The sequence below is a fragment of the Mauremys mutica genome, chromosome 1 (assembly GCF_020497125.1).
Source record: "Mauremys mutica isolate MM-2020 ecotype Southern chromosome 1, ASM2049712v1, whole genome shotgun sequence".
Classification (NCBI taxonomy): Eukaryota; Metazoa; Chordata; order Testudines; family Geoemydidae; genus Mauremys; species Mauremys mutica.
The window spans coordinates 27718371-27743605 of record NC_059072.1 but is presented as its reverse complement, the minus strand read 5'-3'; the positions used below and the strand labels follow the sequence as shown (position 1 = coordinate 27743605).

General features: G+C 42.6%; 1 protein-coding gene across 6 annotated transcripts in view; it reads left to right on the top strand.

The window, feature by feature from the left end:
• SRPK2 (SRSF protein kinase 2) overlaps positions 1-25235 on the top strand; it is a 308919-nt gene that overhangs the window by 52509 nt on the left and 231175 nt on the right. For 3 of the 6 annotated variants that reach the window (XM_045030015.1, XM_045029971.1, XM_045029920.1), the window contains exon 1: positions 7024-7097. The exons of the other annotated variants lie outside the window; for them this stretch is intronic. In XM_045030015.1, coding sequence (XP_044885950.1) covers positions 7040-7097 — 58 coding nt within the window. In that variant the 5' untranslated portion in view covers positions 7024-7039. Of the gene's footprint in view, positions 1-7023; positions 7098-25235 lie in introns of those variants that run through there. 6 annotated transcript variants of the gene reach the window in all.

Below are 25235 nucleotides of genomic sequence, written 5' to 3'. Positions count from 1 at the left end.
ATTGTAGCTCTAGGCATGAGTAACTCTAGCAGACTGGTGGATTTCAGAGTATGTTCTTTATTTCTAACATTTGAACCTGATAAGGGTTCCTAAGTTGGGGTGTTTAGGAGTTGGTAGCAGTCTGAGTCTGAGAGCATATTTTAGATTTATTGGATCATCTTCTGTAATGAGGCCCGTTAATCCAGGAACTGTATTTAACACAGTCATTTGGGCCTGGGCCTTACCACTACCTCCAAACATGTAGCCCTTTCAAAATGAAAAGATTATTTATAAGCTGGAGAGATGGACACTAGGAGGAAAAATCAGTTTATCTGTTCACTTATTAATATGACCCTATTGTTAAAAAAGCACAAAATTATACTGGAGAAGGGGCAGAAATCCTAATATTTGTGGACTGGAAAGATACCATGACACAGACTGTATGTGAGAACAGGTAGGTCTTGCAGACTCTATGCTTTTAATAAAAAAAAGTCAGAGTAGTAAATACTGGTAGTATGATGTTGGCATTTCAAGTATTATACTTATTAGCATGTAGAACTGTGTTTGCTTAGACTTCCATTTGTCACACTTGTGACGCTGTTTAATGATGCTTGCTGACTAGGAGCGAAAAATTGATTTCCAGAAAACCTTTGACAAGGTCCCTCAGCAAAGGCTCTTACGTAAATTAAGTTGTCATGGGATAAGAGGGAAGATCCTTTCATGGATTGAGAACTGGTTAAAAGACAGGGAACAAAGGGTAAGAATAAATGGTGACTGTGAAGAACTTCAAAAAGATCTCACAAAACTAAGTGATTGGGCAACAAAATGACAAATGAAATTTAATATGGATAAATGTAAAGTAAAGCACATTGGGAAAAATAACCCCAACTATACATACAATATGATGGGGGCTAATTTAGCTACAACTAATCAGGAGAAAGATCTTGGAGTTATTGTGGATAGTTCTCCGAAGTCGTCCACGCAGTGTGCAGCTGCAGTCAAAAAAGCAAACAGGATGTTAGGAATCATTAAAAAGGGGATAGAGGATAAGACGGAGAATATCTTATTGCCCTTATATAAATCCATAGTACGCCCACATCTTGAATACTGCGTCCAGATGTGGTCTCCTCATCTCAAAAAAGATATACCGGCATTAGAAAAGGTTCAGAGAAGGGCAACTAAAATGATTAGGGGTTTGGAACAGGTCCCATATGAGGAGAGATTAAAGAGGCTAGGACTTTTCAGCTTGGAAAAGAGACTAAGGGGGGATATGATAGAGGTATATAAAATTATGAATGATGTGGAGAAAGTGAATAAGGAAAAGTTATTTACTTGTTCCCATAATATAAGAACTAGGAAGCGCCAAATGAAATTAATGGGCAGCAGGTTTAAAACAATAAAAGGAAGTTTTTCTTCACACAGCGCACAGTCAACTTGTGGAACTCCTTGCGTGAGGAGATTGTGAAGGCTAGGACTATAACAGGGTTTAAAAGAGAACTGGATAAATTCATGGAGGTTAAGTCCATTAATGGCTATTAGCCAAGATGGGTAAGGAATGGTGTCCCTAGCCTCTGTTTGTCAGAGGGTGGTGATGGACAGCAGGAGAGAGATCACTTGATCATTACCTGTTAGGTTCACTCCCTCTGGGGCACCTGGCATTGGCCACTGTCGGTAGACAGGATACTGGGCTGGATGGACCTTTGGTCGGACCCAATACGGCCATTCTTATATTCTTATGATCTTTTTAACAAATTCAGCAAGCATAAATTTGGCCCCGATTTAAAAAACTTGTATGTTACATGTATTTTACATTATTTGCATATTTTACTTCATTATGAATGTTTATAGTGGTATACAAAAGAGAGAAATCAAAACTGAAGGAAGCTCAGTGTCAGTAGTTTGGGGAAAAAGTTTTTGTTTCAGTGCAACACACCAATCCATATTCATCGGGTTATTTTTCCTCCGCCTGTCATTTGGGCAGTCTCGAGTGGTAGATTCATTTAAAATTATCTCTTCTGTCAAACAATCACCTCCTGATTAAATTTGCTAATTCAAGCCTTGTTTCATCAGTGAATGTTTGCATCACAGGCTGTTCTATTCTTTACACTTTGGCCCTCAATAAAAATAACTGTTCTGTTCTGTCATTTTCCTTATTATGTCAGATTGCTGCCAAGATGAAGGACATAAGTGCATTTATGGTAGAGGCATACTCCAGCCATCTCAGGCTCCATTTCTTCATCCTGCTTTAGGGATGCAAAGTCAAGATGCTTTTTAACATACTTTCCTTTTAGGTAGAATTAGTGTATTTATATGACATGAGACAGGGGTCATAATTACCTGCTCTGCATATAGCATTTGCTTCAAAATTCAAAACAATTTCAAAATAATTTCGGAACTGTTACTAATATTTATTTGTATTGTGGTTGTGCCCAGATCCTCCAGTCAAAATCAGGGTCCCGCTGTGCTAGGTGCTGTGCAGAAATGTAAACTCAGTACCTGCCCTGAAATGCTCACTATTTAAGAACAGAACAGCACAGTGACTGCATTTGTTGACCTCCTGTTATGTTGATTATAGCAACAGGATTATCCTTATTGAAAATGTAAGCTCTTGAGGGCAGGGAACATGAACTAATGTTTTGCAAAGGTCTCCAATGCATCTCATATCAAATCTTGGAATAATTAGCGGTTTCGATATCCAGAAATTTCAGATGCTTGGAGCTTCAGAGCTGATGTGTGGCCGTCAGAGTTTTACAGAGCTGAAGTCTGTGCAATCACAGGGGACCTAACTGATGTATCATTAATCTGAAATTTCTGTTTATTAAGAGGTCGGTTAATCAGGGTTTATCTCTCTCTCTTTGTGTGTGTATGTGCTTCCATATTTTCTTAAACAATCTCTTGGGCCAAACTTACCCCGTGTAGTTTAACAGACTTATTGAAGTTACACCAGTTACACCAGTAATGAATTTGTCCCATGCTGTTAAGCAAAATCAGCTATGTGTATTTTAGCATAACATTTTTCCTTATATTTTAAATATTTTTTAAATAATTTACACTTGCATCCTTGTGCTTTTTTCTCCTTTCCTTTTCTCTTCCTTCCATTCACTTTTCTTTACTTATATACATTTCTAGTCCTTTTTTGAAAAATTTCCTGTTTGTTTTTCTTCTATTAAATTTTGCTATAGTAATTCTACTACTGTTTCTTTAGGGCCATTATTTTTCTTTTTGCTTCTTTGAGATATAAATAGGACTTCTTTTTTGGGGGGAGGTTATTAATATAATTTTTGGGGAGATTATTTTTAGCAATTTTTGAGTTGTATGTAGATGTCCAAAAATCTGGGGGTTTGGAGGCTTTTTCTTTGAATATACTGTAATGAGTAATGTATATTATATACATTACTCATTACAGTAATACATACTGTAATAAGCAATGTCTTTGTAATGTTCCCCAATAAGCCATAATCTGTATTTCTGCTGTGGATAGACGAGCGCTTAGCTACAAGTAACTATTTCTGGTGTTTTTCCAGTATTGGATAAACACGAATTTAATTTTTTTTTTGTATTGGAGATGTTTTATTGTGTTTATCAGGTACAACAGAAAATCAGAAGCCCTGGGTATAAAGGAAGCTTGAAGGTTTATTCACTCTCAGCCATTTCTCTGTTGCTGTTCCCCCCTTAGAAATATCAGGACTGTCAAGTCTTATCTTCCTTTTCTTGTTGTTGGAGGGCTGGTTTGATTACTCAGACATGCATTGGGAGCTTTTCCAGCTGTTAATTGAAGGGGTGGAAGCGTTGAATCCTTAACAAACAAAGCACGTTTTTCTTCCAAGTATTATATTTAAATAGGTATTAGCAAAATAACAACTACCAAACAAGGTTTTAAACTGTCAGAATAAAAATCCCTAAGGTTTTGCTTGCTTGGTATTTATGATGTCATTCTGCTGCTCCATTTGCTAGTCTTCTAGAGAATATTCCAGGGTAGACAAAAATCTAAATTTCAGATGTAATAAAGTAATCAGATTTCGGGGGGGCAGGGACACTTCAAAACATATTTTACATTGTCAGGATGCACAAAAGAGCTCAAAGCTTGAATTCTTTTTTATGCTTTTATATAAGACCTCTAGAACAGTGGTTCTTAACCAGGGGTATGTGTACCCCTGGGGGTATGCAGAGGTCTTCTAGGGAACACATCAGCTCATCTAGATATTTGCCTAGTTTTACAACAGGCTACATAGAAAGCGCTAGCTACGTCAGTACAAACAAAAGGTCATACAGACAATGACTTGTTGATACTGCTCTATATATTATATACTGAAATGAAAGTACAATATTTATATTCCAGTTGATTTAGTTTATAATTATGTGGTAAAATGAGAAAGTCAGCAGTTTTTCAGTAATAGAGTGCTGTGACACTTTTGTGTCTGATTGTGTCAGCAAGTAGTTTTTAAGTGAGGTGAAACTTGGGGGTATACAAGACAAATGAGACTCCTGAAAGGTTGAGAGCCACTGCTCTAGAACATGAGGATTTGGGAGACATGATGAGAGAGACTGGCCACCTTAACTTTCGAAAGACTTTTCAAAGGCCCCTTTCTTTCCTGCCCTCTTAACCCCACTTGCTTGCTGCTCTCTATTACCAGTCCTCAACAAACATCCCATGCTTTTGCTTCTTTCCTTAAAAGTTTCTATCTTTTATCTTCCTATCCTAGTCCCCCTTTCTCAATACCCCATACTCTCTACCTTTTTTCCCCCCTCTCTTTCTGTGTCCTTTGAAAAGATCCACTCGCACTTCACCAATGCACCTCTCTCTCCACCCCAACAACAGCATCTTATTCTCTCTCTTCCCTCTCACTTTTCCTTTCTCCCTTAACCACTCCTGCGAGTTCTCTTTTGTCCCTCCATGTATGCCACATGGAGTCCACTTCACTTTCCCGTTGTTCTCTGGACGCTGTTGCCTCCCCTTATCTTCTCTACCCTGATTCTCAAGATAAATGTTAGATGTAAGAGGAATCTGTTTTTTATGAGGAAATTATTAGATTATTCTATTTATTATTAGAAATTGTAGATGGGTATAAGGGGTAATGTTTGTAATTCCAAATAATATTACCTTGTTATTCTTGTATGTATGTACATATTGGTTATTCCAATATTCCTGCTTCATTTCTTCTTTCCCTTTGTTGGTAACATATACGTATAATCCATTACTGGTGCTAAATGCTGTAGATAGTTAATTTTATTTATATGTCTATCCTCCTTAGAGGAAACTGACTTAGTTAAAATAAAAGTAGTAGTATTAAAAAACCACATGTGAATACAGTTTTATGTGACTGCCTTTGGAGCATGCAACCTTCAAGAGTAGCAGAAGCCAGGGGAACTACCCTTAGGCCTTGCCTAGACAAGACTTTCTGGTGCTGTTGTAACTTGAGATTACTGATTGCCAACGCAGCATTTTTGACTGAAAATGCAGATACGTGTTATGGGTTGAAGATAATGGGACTAGCTGGGAATAGTTCAGAAGATGGCATTTTTATTTGTTACAGTGTCTTTGATTTTACTTAATTTTGTTTCTGTAAATGAAAGTCTGCTACACTTATAAAATGACATACTGTAGATATAGCAGGGGTCGGCAACCTTTCAGAAGTGGTGTGCTGAGTCTTCATTTATTCACTCTAATTTAAGGTTTTGCGTGCCAGTAATACATTCTAACATTTTTAGAAGGTCTCTTTCTATAAGTCTATAATATATAACTAAACTATTGTTGTATGTAAAGTCAATAAGATTTTTAAAATGTTTAAGAAGATTAATTTAAAACTAAATTAAAATGCAGAGCCCCCCGGACCAGTGGCCAGGACCCGGGCAGTGTGAGTGCCACTGAAAATCAGCTCGCGTGCCGCCTTTGGCACCCGTGCCATAGGTTGCCTACCCCTGAGATATAGCATGAAAGATCACTTAATGCACTGAGATCCTTGAAATACCAACATCATCAGATGGGGAAGCAGCTGTAACTTTGTATTTTCTTGCTTTTGATGTCTGTTGGAATATCTTTTTTTTTTAATATTAAACAAACCAGACAAAAAAAATTTAAGTTTTTAATAATTCCTTCTTCAGTTGTAACTGTTGACAGTCTATACAACCTTTCATATTGTTTTAAGCAAGTTTCTAAGAAAAACCCTTGATCTTGATAAATTTTACCAGCTTCCAAAACCATGACTACAACATTGTTAAAAACCTTTTTTTTTTTTTGAGACATCCTGCCAAAAAAAAATTCTAGGTGCTAAATATCCTTTGGTCTGTTTAGAGAAGAAGGGATATATATGTACAGACATGCACATTTGACATAATTTATTGACTCGCTTCAGTTTAACAGTTAGTGTTATGAATTGAAGATCATAAGGTGGAAATGGAGTAGAGCAGTGAGGGCTGGGAGAGCAGAGCAAAGGATATGTGTGTCTCAGTACTATCGCTGAGGCCATTTCTCACTACAGCTGGTACAGTGACACAGCTATGGTGCTGCAGTTATGTTGCTGTAGTGATTGGATGCTTCCAGCATCAACAGAAGTGATTTTTCTGTCTATACTGTTGGTCCACCTCTCTGAGAGGTAGTAGTCAGGTCTGTGGAAGAATTCTTCTATCAGCCTAGCCATGTCCACACTGGGGTTAGGTCGACATAACTACAGAGCTCAGAGTGTGAAATTTTTCATAGCCCTGACCAATATAGCTAAGTCAATCTAACTTTTAAGTGTAGACGAAGCCTCAACAAAATACTTGCAAAGTAGTAGAAGAAACGAGGTGAAGAAGAGGAGGAGTGGTTTACTACCTAAGTCACCCTGCCGCCACTGTACAATACGAGAAGGAGGGATGATTACTTACCTCTCATGTCACAATGTCTACACTGAACAAGGAGCTGTTTGTAGGCAACTGTTCAGACAGGTGCAATAAGGAGCTGCTCATACAGTTGCTGAACAAGTCAGTGGGAAGATAGATGGAGAGGGGGAGAAAGAGAGAAGGAAGGAAGGGTTGGGGAGAAGGAGACGCATGGACATGGACAAGAGACGAGGGAGCAGTCATGAATCTCAGAATGCCACACTTACAAGACAGCAAAGTACACTGTGAAATGTTCATAGGTAAAAGTTAGTTATATTATGTGTCAGTTAAGTCATAGAAATATATTATAAAAATTAGAGATGTAGAAGTCCATCTCTTTGTTACTGCAAGCACGATCCTCACAGCATGTCTTCCCATGCTTTGTCCAGACTATTGTTATTGTTATTGTTTCTATCATGCCACTCCAGGAGATTATTCCACAAACTGATATTTTATGGTCAGCAAATTTATAGATTGTTCTCAGATGCACCTCCACCCTATCTCTTAGCCAGCCTATACATATCTTTTCTCAGAAGTCAATTTCCTGTTTATTCGAAATAACAGAGTAGAGGTAACCGAGCGGTGTTGTGACATGTGTTTGCCTGCTCGTATCACATGCTTGTGTATGCCTGCAATTCAGAATATAATCTATGGCTCTTATTGTAGACCTGAAAGCTTTACTGTATCCTCTTAACTAATTTGAAGCATTTCATTATATTTATATTTTCTATTTTCATTGACTCCAGTATAGTAAGTTTCTTTCACAATGTATTCCTTTTAATGATACTACACAATACTTTTCTATTTCCATGAGAAACAGAAATAACTTTTAAATATTCAGTTAAAATTAGAATGAAAGAAAAGAAATTCTGTGGACAAAGATTTTTGGCTAAATGCTATTTTTAATGCTAAGAAGGCATTTAGCCAAACTCTTTTATACAGTAAAGTATGAAAATCTCGCCTCCTTTTACACCATAACTTCCAATGTCAATGTACAGATTAGCTTAGCATGTAGAAAAAAGCCTGTAGTGATTTCTGATATGGTATGTAAAACCAAGACTCTTACATCTTAAAAACTGTAAACACCAAGAAACTTGGTTAGAAAATTGCTAGTTTCTTGTTCCTGTAGCACTCTGTGCATTATTTAAAATTTGCTACTGGGGCAATTAGTAATTTTCACTTTTTAACTATCTTGCACTAATATACTTTTTACTATAAAATTCAGCTTCTTATAGTTTAAAAATATTCTGCTTATTGATATACCTATACCTATCTCATAGAACTGGAAGGGACCCTGAAAGGTCATCGAGTCCAGCCCCCTGCCTTCACTAGCAGGACCAAGTACTGATTTTGCCCCTGATCCCTAAGTGGCCCCCTTGAGGATTGAACTCACAACCCTGGGCTTAGCAGGCCAATGCTCAAACCACTGAATTTTTTTTAGGAAAGGAAATAAAACAATTCGGATCTAACAAAGAGTAGCGTACCAGTGCACAACTACTACAGTGATGAGCATGGTATGAGAATTTATATAGAACAAATGGCAGAATCTAGGGTTGGATGCAGCTGCCACAGAAAGTACATCTATGCAGCAAAAAAAGACCCGCGGCAGTGAGTCTCAGAGCCCTGCTTAGCTGACTTGGGCTCGCACCGTGGGACAAAAAATAGCAGTATAGGTGTTTAGGCGCGGGTTGTATATGGGGGGCTTATTGAGATTTAGTTACCTCGGAGATGCTCTTAACCTCCTTCATGGTCTCCCAGCACAACTACATTTCACAAAAGATGATGCAGCTGGATAGACCCAGGTTCCTACTATTGGCACTGTGAACAAAGAATTTTCAGTGGTAACGCTTGCTATGAACTCCTTGCCAAAATATACAGACTGAATCAAAGTCTGGCTGTGTTCAGACTGAGCTATAAAATACCTTTTTGATAAAGTCTTTTCCCAGATTTGATCCTCTTCAAAACAAAACAAAAAATTGACAAATCTAGTCATGCTCCTCTGCCTTCGAGGGAGAATGAAAAGCACCTTTTTGTTGTAGGCTTTTATATCCCTTAATTTTGTGCAACATAAAAATATCACTGTGGTAGATGCAATATGGAAGCCTAACATAGATTCATTTACCAAAGGCAGGCATATAGATACTATGGTGATGGGCACAATAAAAAAAAATCTGAATAGGACAGATTAGCAGTCTGTGATGAATCTAAGGGGGGAAAAGTCTAAAATAAAATGTTTTACTATGAGAATTTTTAATCTCATGATTTTTTAAAAAGAAATCTGTATTGTATTTGTGAAAAAATTGATTAAAGGAAAATTCTGATCTCTTGAGGTTTAGAGTTATAACATTTATCTAAGAAACCTTGCCCCAGTTTAGTCTTTTTGGGTTAATCATGTAGCATCATCTACTGGGAGAGACAGAATCAGAGCATATACAAGTTTTTTTTTTCATAGCCAGTCCATTAATCCTTGGAGTTGGCATGTGTCTGGCTGAGTTAGTTTGACTGAATCAAATCTACATTTTTTTCAAAAGCTGTGATTAAATTTGTCATTCTACAGCAGGGATCTCAAACTCAAATCACCACGAGGGCCACATGAGGACTAGTACATTGGCCCGAGGGCCGCATCACTGACACCTTTTCATATAAAGGTACAAAAGTCCCTGCCCTTGGCCCCACCCCCACTCCACCCCTTCCATGAGGCCCCGCCCATGCTCCACCTCTTCCCACCCCTTCCCCGCCCCCATTCCAACCCCTTCGCCAAAGTCCACACCCCAACTCCGCCCCCTCCCTGACCCTATTCCAACCCCTTCCCCAAATCCCTGCTTCTTCCCCTGAGCGTGCGGCTCCCCGCTCCTCCCCCTTCCCTCCTGGAAAGCGCTAAGTGCCGCCAAACAATGGGAAGCACCTGGAGGTAGGCAGAGGAGCGGGGATGCGGTGCGTGGTGGGGAGGGGAGCTTGGTGGCTTCAAGAAATAACTCGAGAGGGCGGGGGGCTTGGCAGGCCACAGGAAATAACCCTGTGGGCTGCGTGTTTGAGATCCCTGTTTTACAGTATATAATAATCTGAGTTTGTGCCTGAGCTTTGAGAAAATAACACAGTGCAGTCTTAGAAAATGAGGTGAAAAAACTTCATGGTATTTTTAAATGCTTAACTCTTATTAGCATTTAGGTGCATTACAAAACTGAAGGGGAATGTGATAGCCAGCAGAATCATACCACATGATAATGGTTGTATAACTGAACATTTATTGCAGATATTCATCTTATGATCTTCTTTAGCCAATGATTAAATCTGTAGGCCCCAAAAGTAAAGGCCATGTAAAATGACTTTTGTTAGTAATAAAGGCAACTGGTTACAGTCAGAACAATATGGAGGACTGAGGGATAATCATATAAACTTTGTGAGGCAATTGTAATTTGTTTTAGCATAGTTAGCCATATTTCCTTCACTTTTTTGAGAAGTAGAAAGAGAAAGTAGGAATAAACTTTCACATATAAATTCTATCACTTAGCAGTTACAAGACATTTAAGAAAAACAACTTTGCACTCTAATAGGACAGCAACTTCTAGCAGGAACAAAAATCAGAACAGTGGTAGTATTTAGAAATATACAGTGCTTTTCCTCTTCTATGTGTTTTAAAAACAGTTAATCTTCAAAATAAGGTACACAGAGAGTCCCAAGTTCATCCCTAAGGTAGTCTTAAAATTCCATCTAAACCAATCATTTGCCTTCCAGTCTTCTTCTCGAAGCCACATTCAGTGAGTTCTTGAGGAAATGACGCTACATATAAACATCAAAGAGCTCAGGATGGTACATAGGGCATGCATGGTCATCCTGCCTCACTTGTCAGGCAGAGTAGTCAGAGTCTTGATGGATAACACAGCCTCAATGTTCTACAACAGCAGACAAGTGGGAGCGTGATCCTCTGCCATGAGGGACTCCGTCTCTGGGACTTCTGCATTGACCATGGAATCCACCTAGAAGTGTGTCACCTCCTGGGTGCCAAGAACATGCTAGTGGATCACATAAGCAGGGACTTATCCTCTCACCGCAAGTGGATGCTCCACCCAGAGGTAGCAGGCATGATTGGCCAGAGGTGGGGAACTCCCCAAGTGGATTTGTTTGCCACCAGGCAGAACAGGAGGTGCCACAGGTTCTGCTCCACATGGGGTCTGGGCAAGAGCTCCTCCTCCGACGCCTTCCTCCTGTCGTGGGCAGGAAGCCTGATGTACGTGTTCCCTCTGATTCCATTCATCAGTAAGGTCCTAGCGAAAATCAAGAGAGACAAGGCTCAGGTGACCATGATTGTCCCGGCGTGGCTTCACCAGCACTGGTTTGGGACGTTATTGAGGTTGGCAGAGAGCCTGACGAACCGACTGGACTTGCTGTCACAGGATCACAGTCAACTCTTGCACCCCAACCTCGCATTCCTCCACTTCACGGCATGGATGTTGCATGGCTGAACCCTGAGGAACAGGCCTGTTTGGAAGGGGTCGAGAAGGTCCTCCTCGAGAGTAGAAAGTCCTCGACTAGACAGACTTACCTGGCAGAGTGGACGAGATTCTCCTGCTGAGTGGCCGAATGGGGCATCTCTTCTTCACATTCTTTGGTTTAGTCAGTTTTAGACTACCTGTTTCATTTGAGGAACCAGGGCCTGGCATACTCTTCTGTCAGAGTGCATCTGGTGGCCATTTCCGCCTTTCATGATGGTCAGGTTCCTCAGAGGTCTTGAGAGACTTTTCCCACAAGTTTGGTTCCCCGCCCTTTGAGCCTTTGGCCTCATACTCCCTGTCTCACCGATTGTGGAAGATAGCTTTCCTGGTGGTGGTGATGTCGGGGGCGATTCTCCGAGCTGCAAGTCTTGACCTCAGAACCGCTGTACATGGTCTTCTGTAAGAACAAAGTTCAGCTCTGACCCCATCCGGCCTTACTTTCCAAGGTGGTGTCTACTTTCCACATGTGCCAGGACATCTTCATTCCGGTCTTCTGCCCCAAGGTGCCTGAAACTGGTGAAGAGAGGCGCCTTCATGCTTTGGACATAAGAAGGGCCCTGGCTTTCTACCTAGATTGGACAAAACTTTTCCATAAGTCGATTCAGCTTTTCACCTGTACAGCTGAAGGGTCTCCCAGTGTCCAGTCAGGATTTCTAACTGGATCACCTCTTGCATTCGGACCTGCTATGAGCTGGTAGGAGTCCCTCCGCTGCTGATCATCAGAGCCCACTCGACCAGAGCTCAGGCATCTTCGGCGGCCTTCTTGGCACACTTCCCGATCCAGGATATCTCTTGAGCCATGACTTGGTCCTCGGCGCACACGTTCATGACTCACTATGCCATCGCTCAGCAGGCCAGGGATGACACTGGGTTCAGCAGAACTGTGTTGCAAATTACATGTCCGTGAACTCCTACCCATCTCTGAGGGGTACTGCTTGGGAGACACCTAAGTTGAATGGACATGAGCAAGCACTCGAAGAATAAAAGACAGTTACCTTTTTCTGTAACTGGTGTTCTTCAATATGTGTTCTTCATGTCCATTCCACAGCCCACCCTCTTTCCCCACTGTTGGAGTTTCTGTAAAGAAGGAACTGAGGGTGGGGGGAGCCGGCGGCGCCCTATATACTGTGGCATGTGTGTCCCACTCCAGGGGCTGCCAGAGCTGGTCCCCTACGGATACTGCTGAGGGAAAAAACTTCCGGCACATGTGGCGAGCACACACACCTAAGTTGAATGGACTTGAGTGACACATCTTGAAGAACACCAGTTACGGAAAATGGTAATTGTCATTTTTTCAAGATGTTTATATTCAATGTGGATCCCATGACCTGCCCTCCATCCCCACTTTTTGGAAGTGCTCAGCAATATGGGCGTTGAACTGTGAGGATACTGGGGGAAGATCATGGCCACCCCATCCTTTATGTCCTTATACAAGAGTTTGAGGAGGAACAGTGCATATGTACCCTGATGGACACTGCTATTCAGAAGAACTCCAGTCTTGTGCAAATGAGGTGCGTGTGCACCTACAGTGAGATCCACACTGACTACAACATCTCGAAGAACCACAGTTACTCTGGGGAAAGTAACCATTAAAACTCACAGGTTAAACAGGGTCAGGCTTGGTCAGTGGTTGGATGGGAGGTCTCCAAAGAAATCTCAGCAATGGTAGCACCTGATGCAGACGATTTCAGTAGCTGGAACTATTCCCTGGTTGAGTATCATTGTTAGTTATTATATCTCTGTTGTGTTACACTGTATCACAAGGACGGAGAGCAAGAACAGGCTCTCACCATCTTTGCTGTCAATTCTAATTTCCATCCATAAATACAGAAGCCTTATTTTACGTTATAGTTGGCTGGATTATGTCCTGTAGACAGAAGTAGACAGAAGGCTTTTAAAATGTATCAGAGGGGTAGCCGTGTTAGTCTGGTTCTGTAGAAGCAGCAAAGAATCCTGTGGCACCTTATAGACTAACAGACGTTTTGCAGCATGAGCTTTCGTGGGTGAATACCCACTTCTTCGGATGCAAACAGTTTGCATCCGAAGAAGTGAGTATTCACCCACGAAAGCTCATGCTGCAAAACGTCTGTTAGTCTATAAGGTGCCACAGGATTCTTTGCTGCTTTTAAAATGTAGTCTGTCTTTGAAGGAGCATGAGTAACATCTGGTTACTTGTGTGCCTTCTTTATGTATTCTATCTAATCTGTCAATTGTTTTGTACTGCTGCTCATCACCATAGCATCTGAGCACTGCTTCTTCGAGTGATGGTTCTAATGTGTATTCCACACATGGGTACACATGCACACCATACGCCTGAGTCCAGAAATTCTTCAAAGCAGTGCCCTTTGTCCTGTACATTAGCAGGAGCTCTCCTTGCGCTTCTGACTGAGGGTATAAAAGGCAGTGAGGGTCGACACCTCTCCAGTTCCTTCTTACCACCGCCTAGCCTGAGTTGGAATTTTGTCGTCCTTTACTATAACCTATAAAGAAAACATTTGTAAATAGTTATATTATTAGATTTGTAGTTAGTAGTTAAAGTTTATAGTATAGCATAGAGTGTTTTCTTCCTCCTCGGTTTGGGAACCCCTCCCCAGCTTTGGGACTATCCTCAGAGACCTGGGATTCAAGAATCATGTCTTCTGCCCTTGATTCTTCTCCACTGGTGATGAACATCAACGCTGCCTATACTGTATGGGTGAGGAGCATATCTCTGTGAACTGCAATATCTGTCACTCCTTCCCACCCAAAACTCAAGAGGCCCAGGAGCTTTGCCTACGGAAGCATGTGATGGAGAAGGCTATGAGGTTTCTCTGTGATCTGGGCCAAGGAGACCTCCCTGTACATCAGCCTCAACTGACCAGCAGTGGCCCTCCAAGCACGTGCCTTGGAGCAGAGCCCTCAGCATCTAAGCCCAAGGACTCTTCTTCTAGAGTGCCACGTAAGAGTAGAGGGCACTCTCATAGGCGCAAGGATAGATGCCTGTTGAAGACTCTCCATAAGAACCATGTTTCCTCTCTGAGCCTATCAAGGTCAGGTTAGACATCACGTAGGGAACTGCAAGATTCAGCTCCAGTGAAGACTCCCAGGTCGGAGGGCAAGACACATAAAAAGTAAGATCAGCCGTTTCCATTGGTCACCTTGGTACTGAAGTGTAAGGATAGATGTTTGCCAGTTCTGCCTACGAATGTGGGTCTGGACCATTGTTGGTACCACTTCATCAGTCTAAAGACCACCCGGTTGCAGCAGATGCAATGGATCCATCAGACTTAACTGTGGGAAACCCTCAGACACCAGGGTGTACTAAGACTTATATAGCACTGGAAGATATATTCCTCCCTTTTAAACAGTCTCTACTTCTTTCCGGCCTAGGCCTTCTGAGGGATGTCCTTACTCTGAAGCAGGTACCTACATCACTGTCCCAGGAGCCATCTCATCTCCAACCACCTGGTAGAACTGCCCTGGTACCAACAGCACTGCCACTACTGATGGAGTAGTTCTCGGACTCAGATGAATCAGAGGAAAGGGGCACATCAGTATCGGCAGAGGCAGTTGAGCCCTGATAAACAGTCAAGGGGTTATGCTTGCCGTTCTGCTGGATACAACCCTCCCCCCTCCAGGACTGCTGGTACTGATTTCCTTGGAGAGCCTGCAACCAATTGATTCCTTTTTCTGACCTTATTGGGGTTCATGGGATCCTTATGATAGGCATCAAGGCCCTCTGGAGACTCATACCGCTTCTCTTCCTCTCATCAGCTGGTTCCATCAGTGTATGAGGAGGAAGAGGTGGAACCAGAGCCACGAGTATGAATGGATGCAGTTTCCTCATTCCTGGATGAGTCAGTCACTCCTCCTTTGCCTTCTCCACTGGATGACCACGGCTAACACCAAGAGTTGTTATAAAGAGTTTTCAGTGACCTCTAGATCCTGTTAAAGGAAGTCCAAGACCCTCAACACCAGCTTCTGGACATCTTGCAGCCGCAGGGACCGAGTAAAGTGGCCCTGCCCATCAATGAAGCTATACTAGAACCAGCAAGAGCAGTATGGCACACTCTGGCATCCTCTGTCCCTGCACCGAAAAGGACTGAGAGGTGGTTTAGAAACAACAAATCCTGTATCTTGTCAGGGAGTTAGACTAGATGACCCTTGTGGTCCCTTCTAACCCTATGATTCTATGTTATTTTGTTCCTGCTAAAGGGGCTGAGTTCTTATTCTTCTATCCTGCCCCAAACTTGCTGGTGGTTCAGGCGGCTGCTGAAAGGGCTTGGTCATACTATCAAAGGACCACCCTAGCAGATAAAGGCTTTAAGAGACTGGACCTCCTGGGGTGGGAAAGGTCTTCTCCACAGGTTTGCAATTTCATGTCGGTAACTACCAAGTGTTGTTAGCAAAATATAATTTTAATACCTATTCCAGGCTTGCAGACTTCACAGATAAGCTTCCCACAAAGAGAGGGCCCAATTTCGGTCTCATTTAGATGCAGGGAAGCCAGTGGCAAAAGTAGCCCTCCAGGCTGCAGTGGATATGGTGGACATGACTTCGGCTGGTCTAGTCATGAGGAGGGATTCTTTCTGCAATCATCAGACTTTGTAGGAGGTGCAAAACATCATCCAGAACCTCCCTTTTGATGAGTTGAATTTCTTCAATAAGAAAATACATGAGTCCCTGCATTCACTAAAAGACTCGAGATCGACTGCATTCCTTGGGGATTTATATTCCAGCCACAGGCGGAAACACCAGAGGCAATCCTGTAGACCAAGACCACCGCCTCCTCATGCATCTTATTACCAGGTCACAGCAAGCCTCTGTGCAAATGCCAAAAGATTCAGAGGCCTTGCTTCTAAGTCCCTTCTACAGTTACCGCCTCTACTCACTCTTAACCAGTGTCCAAAAGCCATTTTTGACATGTTGGTTGAGATCCACTGATGCTAACCACCCCATTCCCTATCCTCTTTGGGGGGCTTCTTACACGCTTCGCCTGCAATTGGAACAAGATCAGCACAGACAGCTGGGTTCTGGAGATTATCCATCAGGAATACTCCATAGAGTTTCTCTCCTTCCCACCTCACAAACCCTCTTCCCAGCCCCCCTTTGGGGACTACTCTCATGAGGTACTTTTTCAATGAGAAGCAGAATCCCTTTTACACTGAGGGGCAATACAGCACATCCTGCGTCATTACCATGTGAGAGAGTTCTACTCCCCGTATTTCCTCATCCCCAAAAGAGATGGAGGGTGGAGACCCATCTTGGACCTTTGGCAACTCAACATTTTAATTCAGAAGCTAATAGTCCGGATGATTACACCGGTATCTATAACCCCTCCCTTCAGGGAGGAATGTGGTTCATGGGTCTTGACATGAAGGACACGTATTTCCATGTGGACATTTGCCCATCCTACAGGAAGTTCCTGCATTTCATGGTATGCCAGGAACACTTCCAGTTTTTGAGTCTTCCTCTTTGGGCTGGCTTCAGCACCCAGAGTATTTACAAAAGTTTTTCTCTGTGGTAGCAGCCCAGATAAGATGCCAGGGCACTACAGTATTCCCATACCTGGATGATTGGCTCCTGGTAGACTGATCTCATCAGTAGGTCAGGTTGGTAACAGGATTTCTCATACAACTTTTAACAGCCGTAGGTGTTTGCATAAATGAAGAAAAATCTGTTTTGTTACCCACAATGTCAATAAACTATATAGGGGCAAAGCTGGATTCGGTTTACGTGAGAGCGATCCCCTCCTCAGAAGGGTATCCTGCAATGAGCAACCAGATTTCACACGTCACCCACAAACCATGAACCACAGTGCACCAGTGCCTCTCACTGTTAGGCATGCACCTACGTGACTCCTTTCGCCAAACTCCACTTGTGGTACTTGCAGGGTTGGCTCCACTTGATCTGTCAACCATGCAAGAACCACATCAACTCCAGGGTGGTTGTGTTTGACAGAGTAGTCACCTCCTTAACTTGGTGGTTGAACCTGGAAAAGATCATGGTGGGAGTTCCCTTCAGCCTTTTTCCCCCAGGGCCACCAATGTGACGGATGCCTCCCTCCTTGCGTGCAGTGCTCACCTGGACAACCACACTGCTCAGGGTACCTGGATCCCATGAAAGGCCAGACTACATGTAAACTTACTGGAACTGAGGCCGTCTGCCTTGTGTACAAGGCCTTCCTTCAGCTTATACACTCACTCCATATATAGGTAATGTCGGAAGATATCACATGGTGGTCTATAGAAACAAACATGGAGGAATGAAATCTTGTCTCATCTGTCAGGAAGCTGTCAGATTTGGAACTGGTGTATCAGGCACCGCATCACGATACAGGCAGTGTATCTTCCCAGTATTCACAACTCTCTGGCAGAGAAATTAAGCAGAAGCTTCTTGACAGACCATGAGTGGGAAGTTCATGACACAGTCCTAAGCAAAATATTTACACAGTGGGATACTGTGCAATGGGACCTCTCTGCATCCAAATGAATGGAAAGCTCACCTATATTGCTCCAGGGAAGCCATGGGTTGTAATTCCCCTGGCGATGCTTTGCTGATATCTGGGATGAACAGACTCAGATATGCCTTTCCTCCCATTCCCCTGCTTCCTCAGGTCGTAGGGAAGGTATGCTGCAAACAAGTCAACATTCTCCTTGAACTTCTCTGGCCCAGACAGTTCTGGTTCATGAAACTTCTAACGATGTCTGTCTGCTCACCAATCAGGATCCGCCCATTCCCAGATCTCCTAACCCAGGACAGGGGGAAGACTAAGCATCCCAATCCAGGCTCACTCCACCTCATGGCCTGGTTTTTGCATTGGCGTCAGAAATAGAACACTTGTGTTTGGCCCCATTGAGGTGGTCCTTAAGAAGAGTAGAAAAGAGACTACTAGAACCTGCTGTCAGGCCCAGTGGACATGCTTTTGGCTGGGCATGACTATATCCTGGGTTTCTTCCCAAGATTGTTTCTAAGTTTAACATCAATCAAATAATACACATGTATTTTTCCCGAAACCTCACACTTCCTCTGAAGACAGGATACTTCACTCCCTTGATGTCTGGCATGTCCTGACATTCTACCTGTAAAGAATCAAGTCCATTAGGAAATCACCACGACACTCTATCGCCATAACAGAGAAATTGCTTGGGCAAACCATATCCTCCCAGAAGATTCCTAAGTGGGTCTCGGGATGCATCTTACAGTGATACCAGGTAGCGAACATTCCTCCCCCTGGGAGTATCACAGCTCACTCTACAAGCTGCTTCCACGGCATCTCTAACAGACATTCCACTGCAGGACATCTGCAGAGCGGCCACCTGGAGTTCAATACGCATGTTTGCGATGCCCTATGCCAGAGGTGGCCAAACTTACCCTCCCAGCTGCATACAGTACTCTTCAGAAGTTCGAGAGCCACAAGTCACACACAGCCTTTACACATGCATTTTAAAAAATATTAACATCCTACTTACTGTATCGTGGCTAATTACTGCTAGAGCTAGAGGCCTTGTGGGTCTCCATTCTGGTCATAAGTTTTTGGAAATCTGGTTGATATGTTGTCAAGGAGGTACGGAGGAGCTTGATTAGATGTTGATTTGTAAAGACTGCACAATGTTTTGGTTTTACAAACGTTATTACTGAGTACAGTGATTCACAGAAGTATGTTGTGCCAAAAATTTAAATGAGTCACACACCAGTCCTCTTGAGCTGAGGATACTTCAGTACTTGTTTCCGGAACTCAATTGTAGCCTGTTTTATGTAGCATCTTTAGAGACTGGTCCTCCTGGAGTTCCAGTAGTTACATTTCTAGAGTAGATGTTTCCCTAACCACAATTTTGGGAATCAGACTGCTGTCATTGATCATATTAACCATGAATGGGCTTAAAAGAAAGGCAGAGCAGAATCTCAACTTGTGCAAGTGTTCAAGCCTGGTCTGAAAGTCATCAAGCAGTCCTTGTAATTTGCCTCTGTATTCCTTGAGTTTGTGATCTTCTTCTACTTCAATTTCAGGGAAAGTGTTTCCCTACCCTTGAGATGGGGAAAGTGGTTGAAGTCCCTTGACACTATGTCTCTTTGCAGAAACTTTAACTTGTTCTGGAAGCTGAAGACAGTCTGAGTAAGGTCAGAAATAATCTTATCCTTCCCTTGGAGTGCCACTTTGAGAGTTTGCAGATGCTGCATAATATTAGTGAAAAACATCAGATCTTACATCCATTGCTCATCTTCCAGTTGTGGATAGGACTTTTCTTTTTCTTCAAGGAAAGCATTGATAGGCTCCAACACAAACCTATTTAAGACATTGCTGATTGATAACCACCTTACAATACAGCAGAAAGAGACATCGTTAGGTTTGTCTTTAAGACACAGCTCTTTGATGAAATTTTTGAACTGTTGATGAGTCTTCCCATGTGAGAGGGTAAACTGACAATTTTTAGGACCGTCTTCATAACATTTTCATACTTGAAGTATCTGCTTGCAAGATGTTCACGATGGATGATGCAATGAACAGGGAGAAACTCTGGAAATTTGGGATCACTTTTCAAGAATCCGGCAAGGTTCGCCCCCCACCCCCAACCATTACAGGTGCTCCATCCATTGCAACACTGACAAATTTATCCAGTGGTACATTGGCATTTGTCAATCTTTGTCAAGTGCATTCTGTGACATTGCAGTCTATATGATTTTATAAAAATATGCTAATGAGTGAATATAATGTAACTGGAATATGTTTCATGCAAAAGGTCTCTTGTAAGGTATCATGACAAAGCTTATTATCTATTGAGTGTGATCATCCTATTTGTATGAATGTACCACTCTTGTATCTGAAACTAGAAATATGAAATATAACTCTGAGAGCCTATTGTAATTATGCAAAGTGTGGGCCATTAATGGTGGTTTGGAATCTTGATGACTCCCATCAACCAGGACAATTGACTGCAGATGGCTGTTTTACCTGTACGTCTTCCTGTATATGTGTGTGCTGGCAAGTGAGTAACAAAGTCTTGTAGTGACATGAGATCATGTCACCTGAACTGGAATCCATCTTTAACCTGGTGTCTTTCCATTGAGAAGGAGGGGGTGGGACCCCAGAGAGAGACAAAGGATTCCCGCCTTATGCAAAAGATATATAAATGGGTGGAACAGAACAAAAGGAGGAGGAGCCATCATGAAAAATCCCCTAGCTGCCACCTGAGCTGGAACAAGAGCTGTACCAGAGGAAAGAATTGTGCCCAGGCCTGGAAGGTGTTCAGTCTGAGGAAAAAACTTACTGAAGCATCTCTGAGGGTGAGATTATCTGTATTCAGTTTGATTAGACATAGATTTGTGCGTTTTATTTAATTTTGCTTGGTGACTTACTTTGTTCTGTCTGTTACTACTTGGAACCACTTAAATCCTACTGTCTGTATTTAATAAAATCACTTTCTACTTATTAATTAACTCAGAGTACATATTAATACCTGGGGGAGCAAACAACTGTGCATATCTCTCTATCAGTGTTATAGAGGGCGAACAATTTATTGAGTTTACCCTGTATAAGCTTTATACAGGGTAAAATGGATTTATTTGGGTTTAGACCCCATTGAGAGTTGGGCATCTGAGTGCTAAAGACAAGCACACTTCTGTAAGCTGTTTTCAGTTAAGTCTGTAGCTTTTGGGCACTTGGTTCAGACCCTGGGTCTGTGTTGGAGCAGACGGGAGTGTCTGGCTCAGCAAAACAGGGTGCTGGATTCCCAGGCTGGCAGAGGGAAAGCAGGGGCAGAAGTAGTCTTGGCACATCAGGTAGCAGCTCACAAGGGGGGTTCAGTGATCTAACCTGTCACACATTCTTTATGTCAACATGACGGGTTTTTTTCTTTTAGCGCCACTGAGACCAACATTTCTTCTTTCACAATTAAATCTGCAGAAACATAGCAAACAAATATTGCTAGTTGTGGTTTATCTTGTATATCTGTGGACTTGTTGACAACAAGGCTGAATGCTAGAGAATTCTTTAGGTTGTTTTGCATCTTGTTTGCAACATCAGCACTGATTTGGGAGATATGCCTCTCTGTAGTGTGGTGAGAAATTGGAATTTACTTCAGTAGTTGTTGAAGTTTTGTGTTACTTGGATCTAAAATTGCAACCACTTCTGCAATATTCTTCTTAACAAATTCTCCATCACAGTGTGGCAATTTAGCATGAGCAATATTCGATGACATAAAACTAGCTCTGGTTATTGTGTCATCTTTCTTACTGAACACCAAAAATAGTGTCTGTTGACTGTTTAGGGGTAATTTTAATGCGGTTAGCTTGTTTTTCCTTAATTTTGATTCAGGAGGCTATTTAGACAAAAAGTTATTGTGATTCGTTTCATAGTGACGTTTCAAGTTGCTCGCTTTGTAATGAGTGAGCGATGCATTGCAGGTAAGGCATAGGGATTTGCCACCTTTAATAGTGAATGCAAAATCTTTCTCCCGTTCTGGTTTAAAACTTTGGTTTTCTTCTTCATACTTGCATTTCTTACATTTTAAAGATGTCATTGTCATCCATGAAATTAACGTAGGGTTAACACTTAAATCTAAAACTTTTCAAATGCGACTGTAACCCTTCTGCCAGGTGGTGTCAGCAGCAATAAGAGATGGGTTCAGTATTCAGGGGTCCATCTTAATAATACAATACGGAACCAGATTGAGCCCCCACCCAGTAATCTGGGAAAATTACACACCACCTCCTGGGTGCCTCTAAGAGGCAATACTTCTCTTCTCACAAGCACAGAGTCTGAAGCCTGGTCTACACTAGGCGTTTAAATCGGTTTTAGGAGCGTAAAACCGATTTAACGCCCAACCCGTCCACACCAAGAGGCCCTTAATATCGATATAAAGGGCTCTTTAAACCGGTTTCTGTACTCCTCCCTAACGAGAGGAGTAGCGCCAATATCGGTATTAACATATCGGATTAGGGTTAGTGTGGCCGCTGATCGACGGTATTGGCCTCCGGGAGCTATCCCACAGTGCACCACTGACCGCTCTGGACTGCAATCTGAACTCGGATGCAGTGGTCAGGTAGACAGGAAAAGCCCCGCGAACTTTTGAATATTTCCTGTTTGCCTAGCGTGGAGCTCCGATCAGCACGGGTGGCGATGCAGTCCGAAATCAAAATAAAAAAAGAGCTCCAGCATGGACCATGCGGACGTGATCGCTGTAAGGGCAGGCAAATCCGTTCTATCAGCGCTCCGTTATAGAAGATGAAATTCAGAATCATTTTTAAAAATTCTCCAGACAGAACCCGGAAGTTCCAAGGGGCGGGGGAGGCTGCGGGAACTATGGGATAGCTAGGGAATAGCTACCCACAGTGCAACGCTCCAGAAACCGACGCTAGCCTCGGACCGCGGACGCACACCACCGAATTAATGTGCTTAGTGTGGCCGCGCGCACTCGATTTTATAAAATCTGTTTTACAAAACCGGTTTATGCAAATTCGGAATAGTCCCGTAGTGTAGACGTACCCTGAGTGTAGAAAAGAAACTTTAAATAGAAGGAGGGAAATAACCTGTCATTAATTTAGGAAAACATTGTAAGTAGGATTATTAAACATAAAACCATCAGCAAAACATTCATCCCAGAGTACGTTGCCTCAGGTTTTTGAGTCCAACAACCAAAAGTTCTTTTAACGCGCACCTCCCTTCATCATACTCCTCTCACAATTGTTGTCTTGGATCAGTAAAGACCCAGAGTTCAGAGGTGCATCTGCTTGAGTTCACCTCCCACCTTGGCGCGGGGGGGGAAAAGCACCTTGCTTGTTCTGCTATCCTTGCGCTTGCTCTGGCATCAGCTGCCCTGCCAGCCGCTCGCTGCTCCACTCTGCCGGCCGGTCGCTGCTCCGCGGGGCCAGCCTTAAGGGTGGGTGACGTGGACAGCCGCCCAGTGTGACTGCCAAATCACCCTCCAGTTTTCCCTTTCTTACTATTGATTGCAATAATCTAAATTTGACAGCAGTAGACATATGTCACAAGAATTCAACGAGTGCTTCTCCATTCTTTCTACATGTGTTATGTATGTGGAAGAACAGAGCTTGTACTTAGCTTTAACAGTTTTTCCATGTTCATGTCTAGCAAAAAAAATTAATATAAATTATTTTTGTTTTCCCTGACTCTACCTAATTTATTATGTCGTTAATCTAGAGAGCATTACAAAAATAAAAAGATATAATGAAGTATCTCTTGTATTCTAACCAGTCAGTAGAAATTCAGTTCTGTTTCTAAGTGCTGCTGTTACAGAAGATTCCACCAGTCAAAATGTTTTTGGGTATGCTGCCCTCTCCCTCCCAGGACCATTACATAAGCAGCATCAGGAAAGGAGGGACCGCAATAAAAATGTTATGTCACACTCCCTCATTAGCATGGAACTTTTTATATTCTCAGCAAGGTTTGGCTCTGTGGCTGTATTGTGAATGGGATTTTTGTTGAGAGGGGAGGAGTGGGGGTTTGTTTACATGGGCATTTAATGTGTGTTGTTTGCTCTGTGGAGAGTTGGGGAGTTGTTAGAGGGAGTTTAATAGCTGTGAAACTTCTGTTTGTTAAGGGAAAGACTTAGTGGCTGTTCATCTCCCCCCTGCCCCCACACCCTTCTGAGTTAATTTCTTCTAGTTACAGTTTAGAGCCATGTCGTTTAATTTGTTTTGTGAACTGCCATTTACATTGATGGTCTAGCATACAAATAAAGATATATATACACATATATACATACACTTTGTTCGAGAATACTCCTGCCAGTCAAGATGCTCAGCTTTCAATTAGTTTGTCTCTTTCCCAACAGATGGTAGTAAAATGAGTGATCAAGACATTTAAGTAGGCTTGCTAACAGATAGCACCATGATAGAATCATAAGGTATGCTGCCACCTACACCCGGGCATTCTTGCTGGAATATTTGACAATATTTGACTGGTTAAAGAATAGGCGATCAGTTGATTGATCATTTGACATTATTTGACAGCTCAGTAGACTGGCTTACCAGCCCTACCTGTTAGTACTATATTTATGTTGGCTGCTGTGTTTAATTGTCTCTCTATTTTTTTGTCCTTTGACTTGCATTGGAAAGCTTGTTTGTTCTCCTAAGGTTTATCTTAGAATGATGGCTAAGTAAGTGGTAGGGGAGTTCTGGTTTCAGAAGGTTTGATAGCATAGCAGATGTGCATAATGTTTAAAAATTGGTGGCATCACTGTGGTTTAGAATCTAAGGGTATGTCTATACTACAAGAGTAGTTCGATTCAACTTAACTCAAATTTGTGGAATCGACCTTACAAAGTCGAATTTGTGTATCCACACTAAGGACACTCATTCGACTTTGTGAGTCCACACTAACGGGGCAAGCGTCGACATTGGAAGCGGTGCACTGTGGGAAGCTATTCCACAGTTCCCGCAGTCCCCGCTGCCCATTTGAATTCTGGGATTTCCCCACAATGCATGCTGGGGGGAAAAATGTGTCGAGGGTGGTCTTGGGTAACTGTCGTCATTCAACCGTCACTCCCGCCGGTGGGCAATCAGTTCGCGCACTTTTCTGGTGAGTGACAGCGCGGACGCCACAGCACTGCGAGTATGGAGCCCGCTGTGAACATCGCTGCACTTATGGCCGTTGTCAACTCCTCGCACCTTATCGTCCACCTCTTCCACAGTCAGCTGCTGAGAAATCGGGCGAGGAGGCTCCGGCAGCACGGTGAAGACATGAAGTGTCGGAGTGGTACAGACCTCTCAGAAAGCACAGGATCCTGCGCCGTGGAGATCATGGTGGCAATGGGTCATATTCATGCTGTGGAACGGCGATTCTGGGCCCGGGAAACAAGCACGGACTGGTGGGACCGCATAGTGCTCCAGGTCTGGGATGAATCACAGTGGCTGCGAAACTTTCGCATGCGTAAGGGCACTTTCCTTGAACTGTGTGACTTGTTG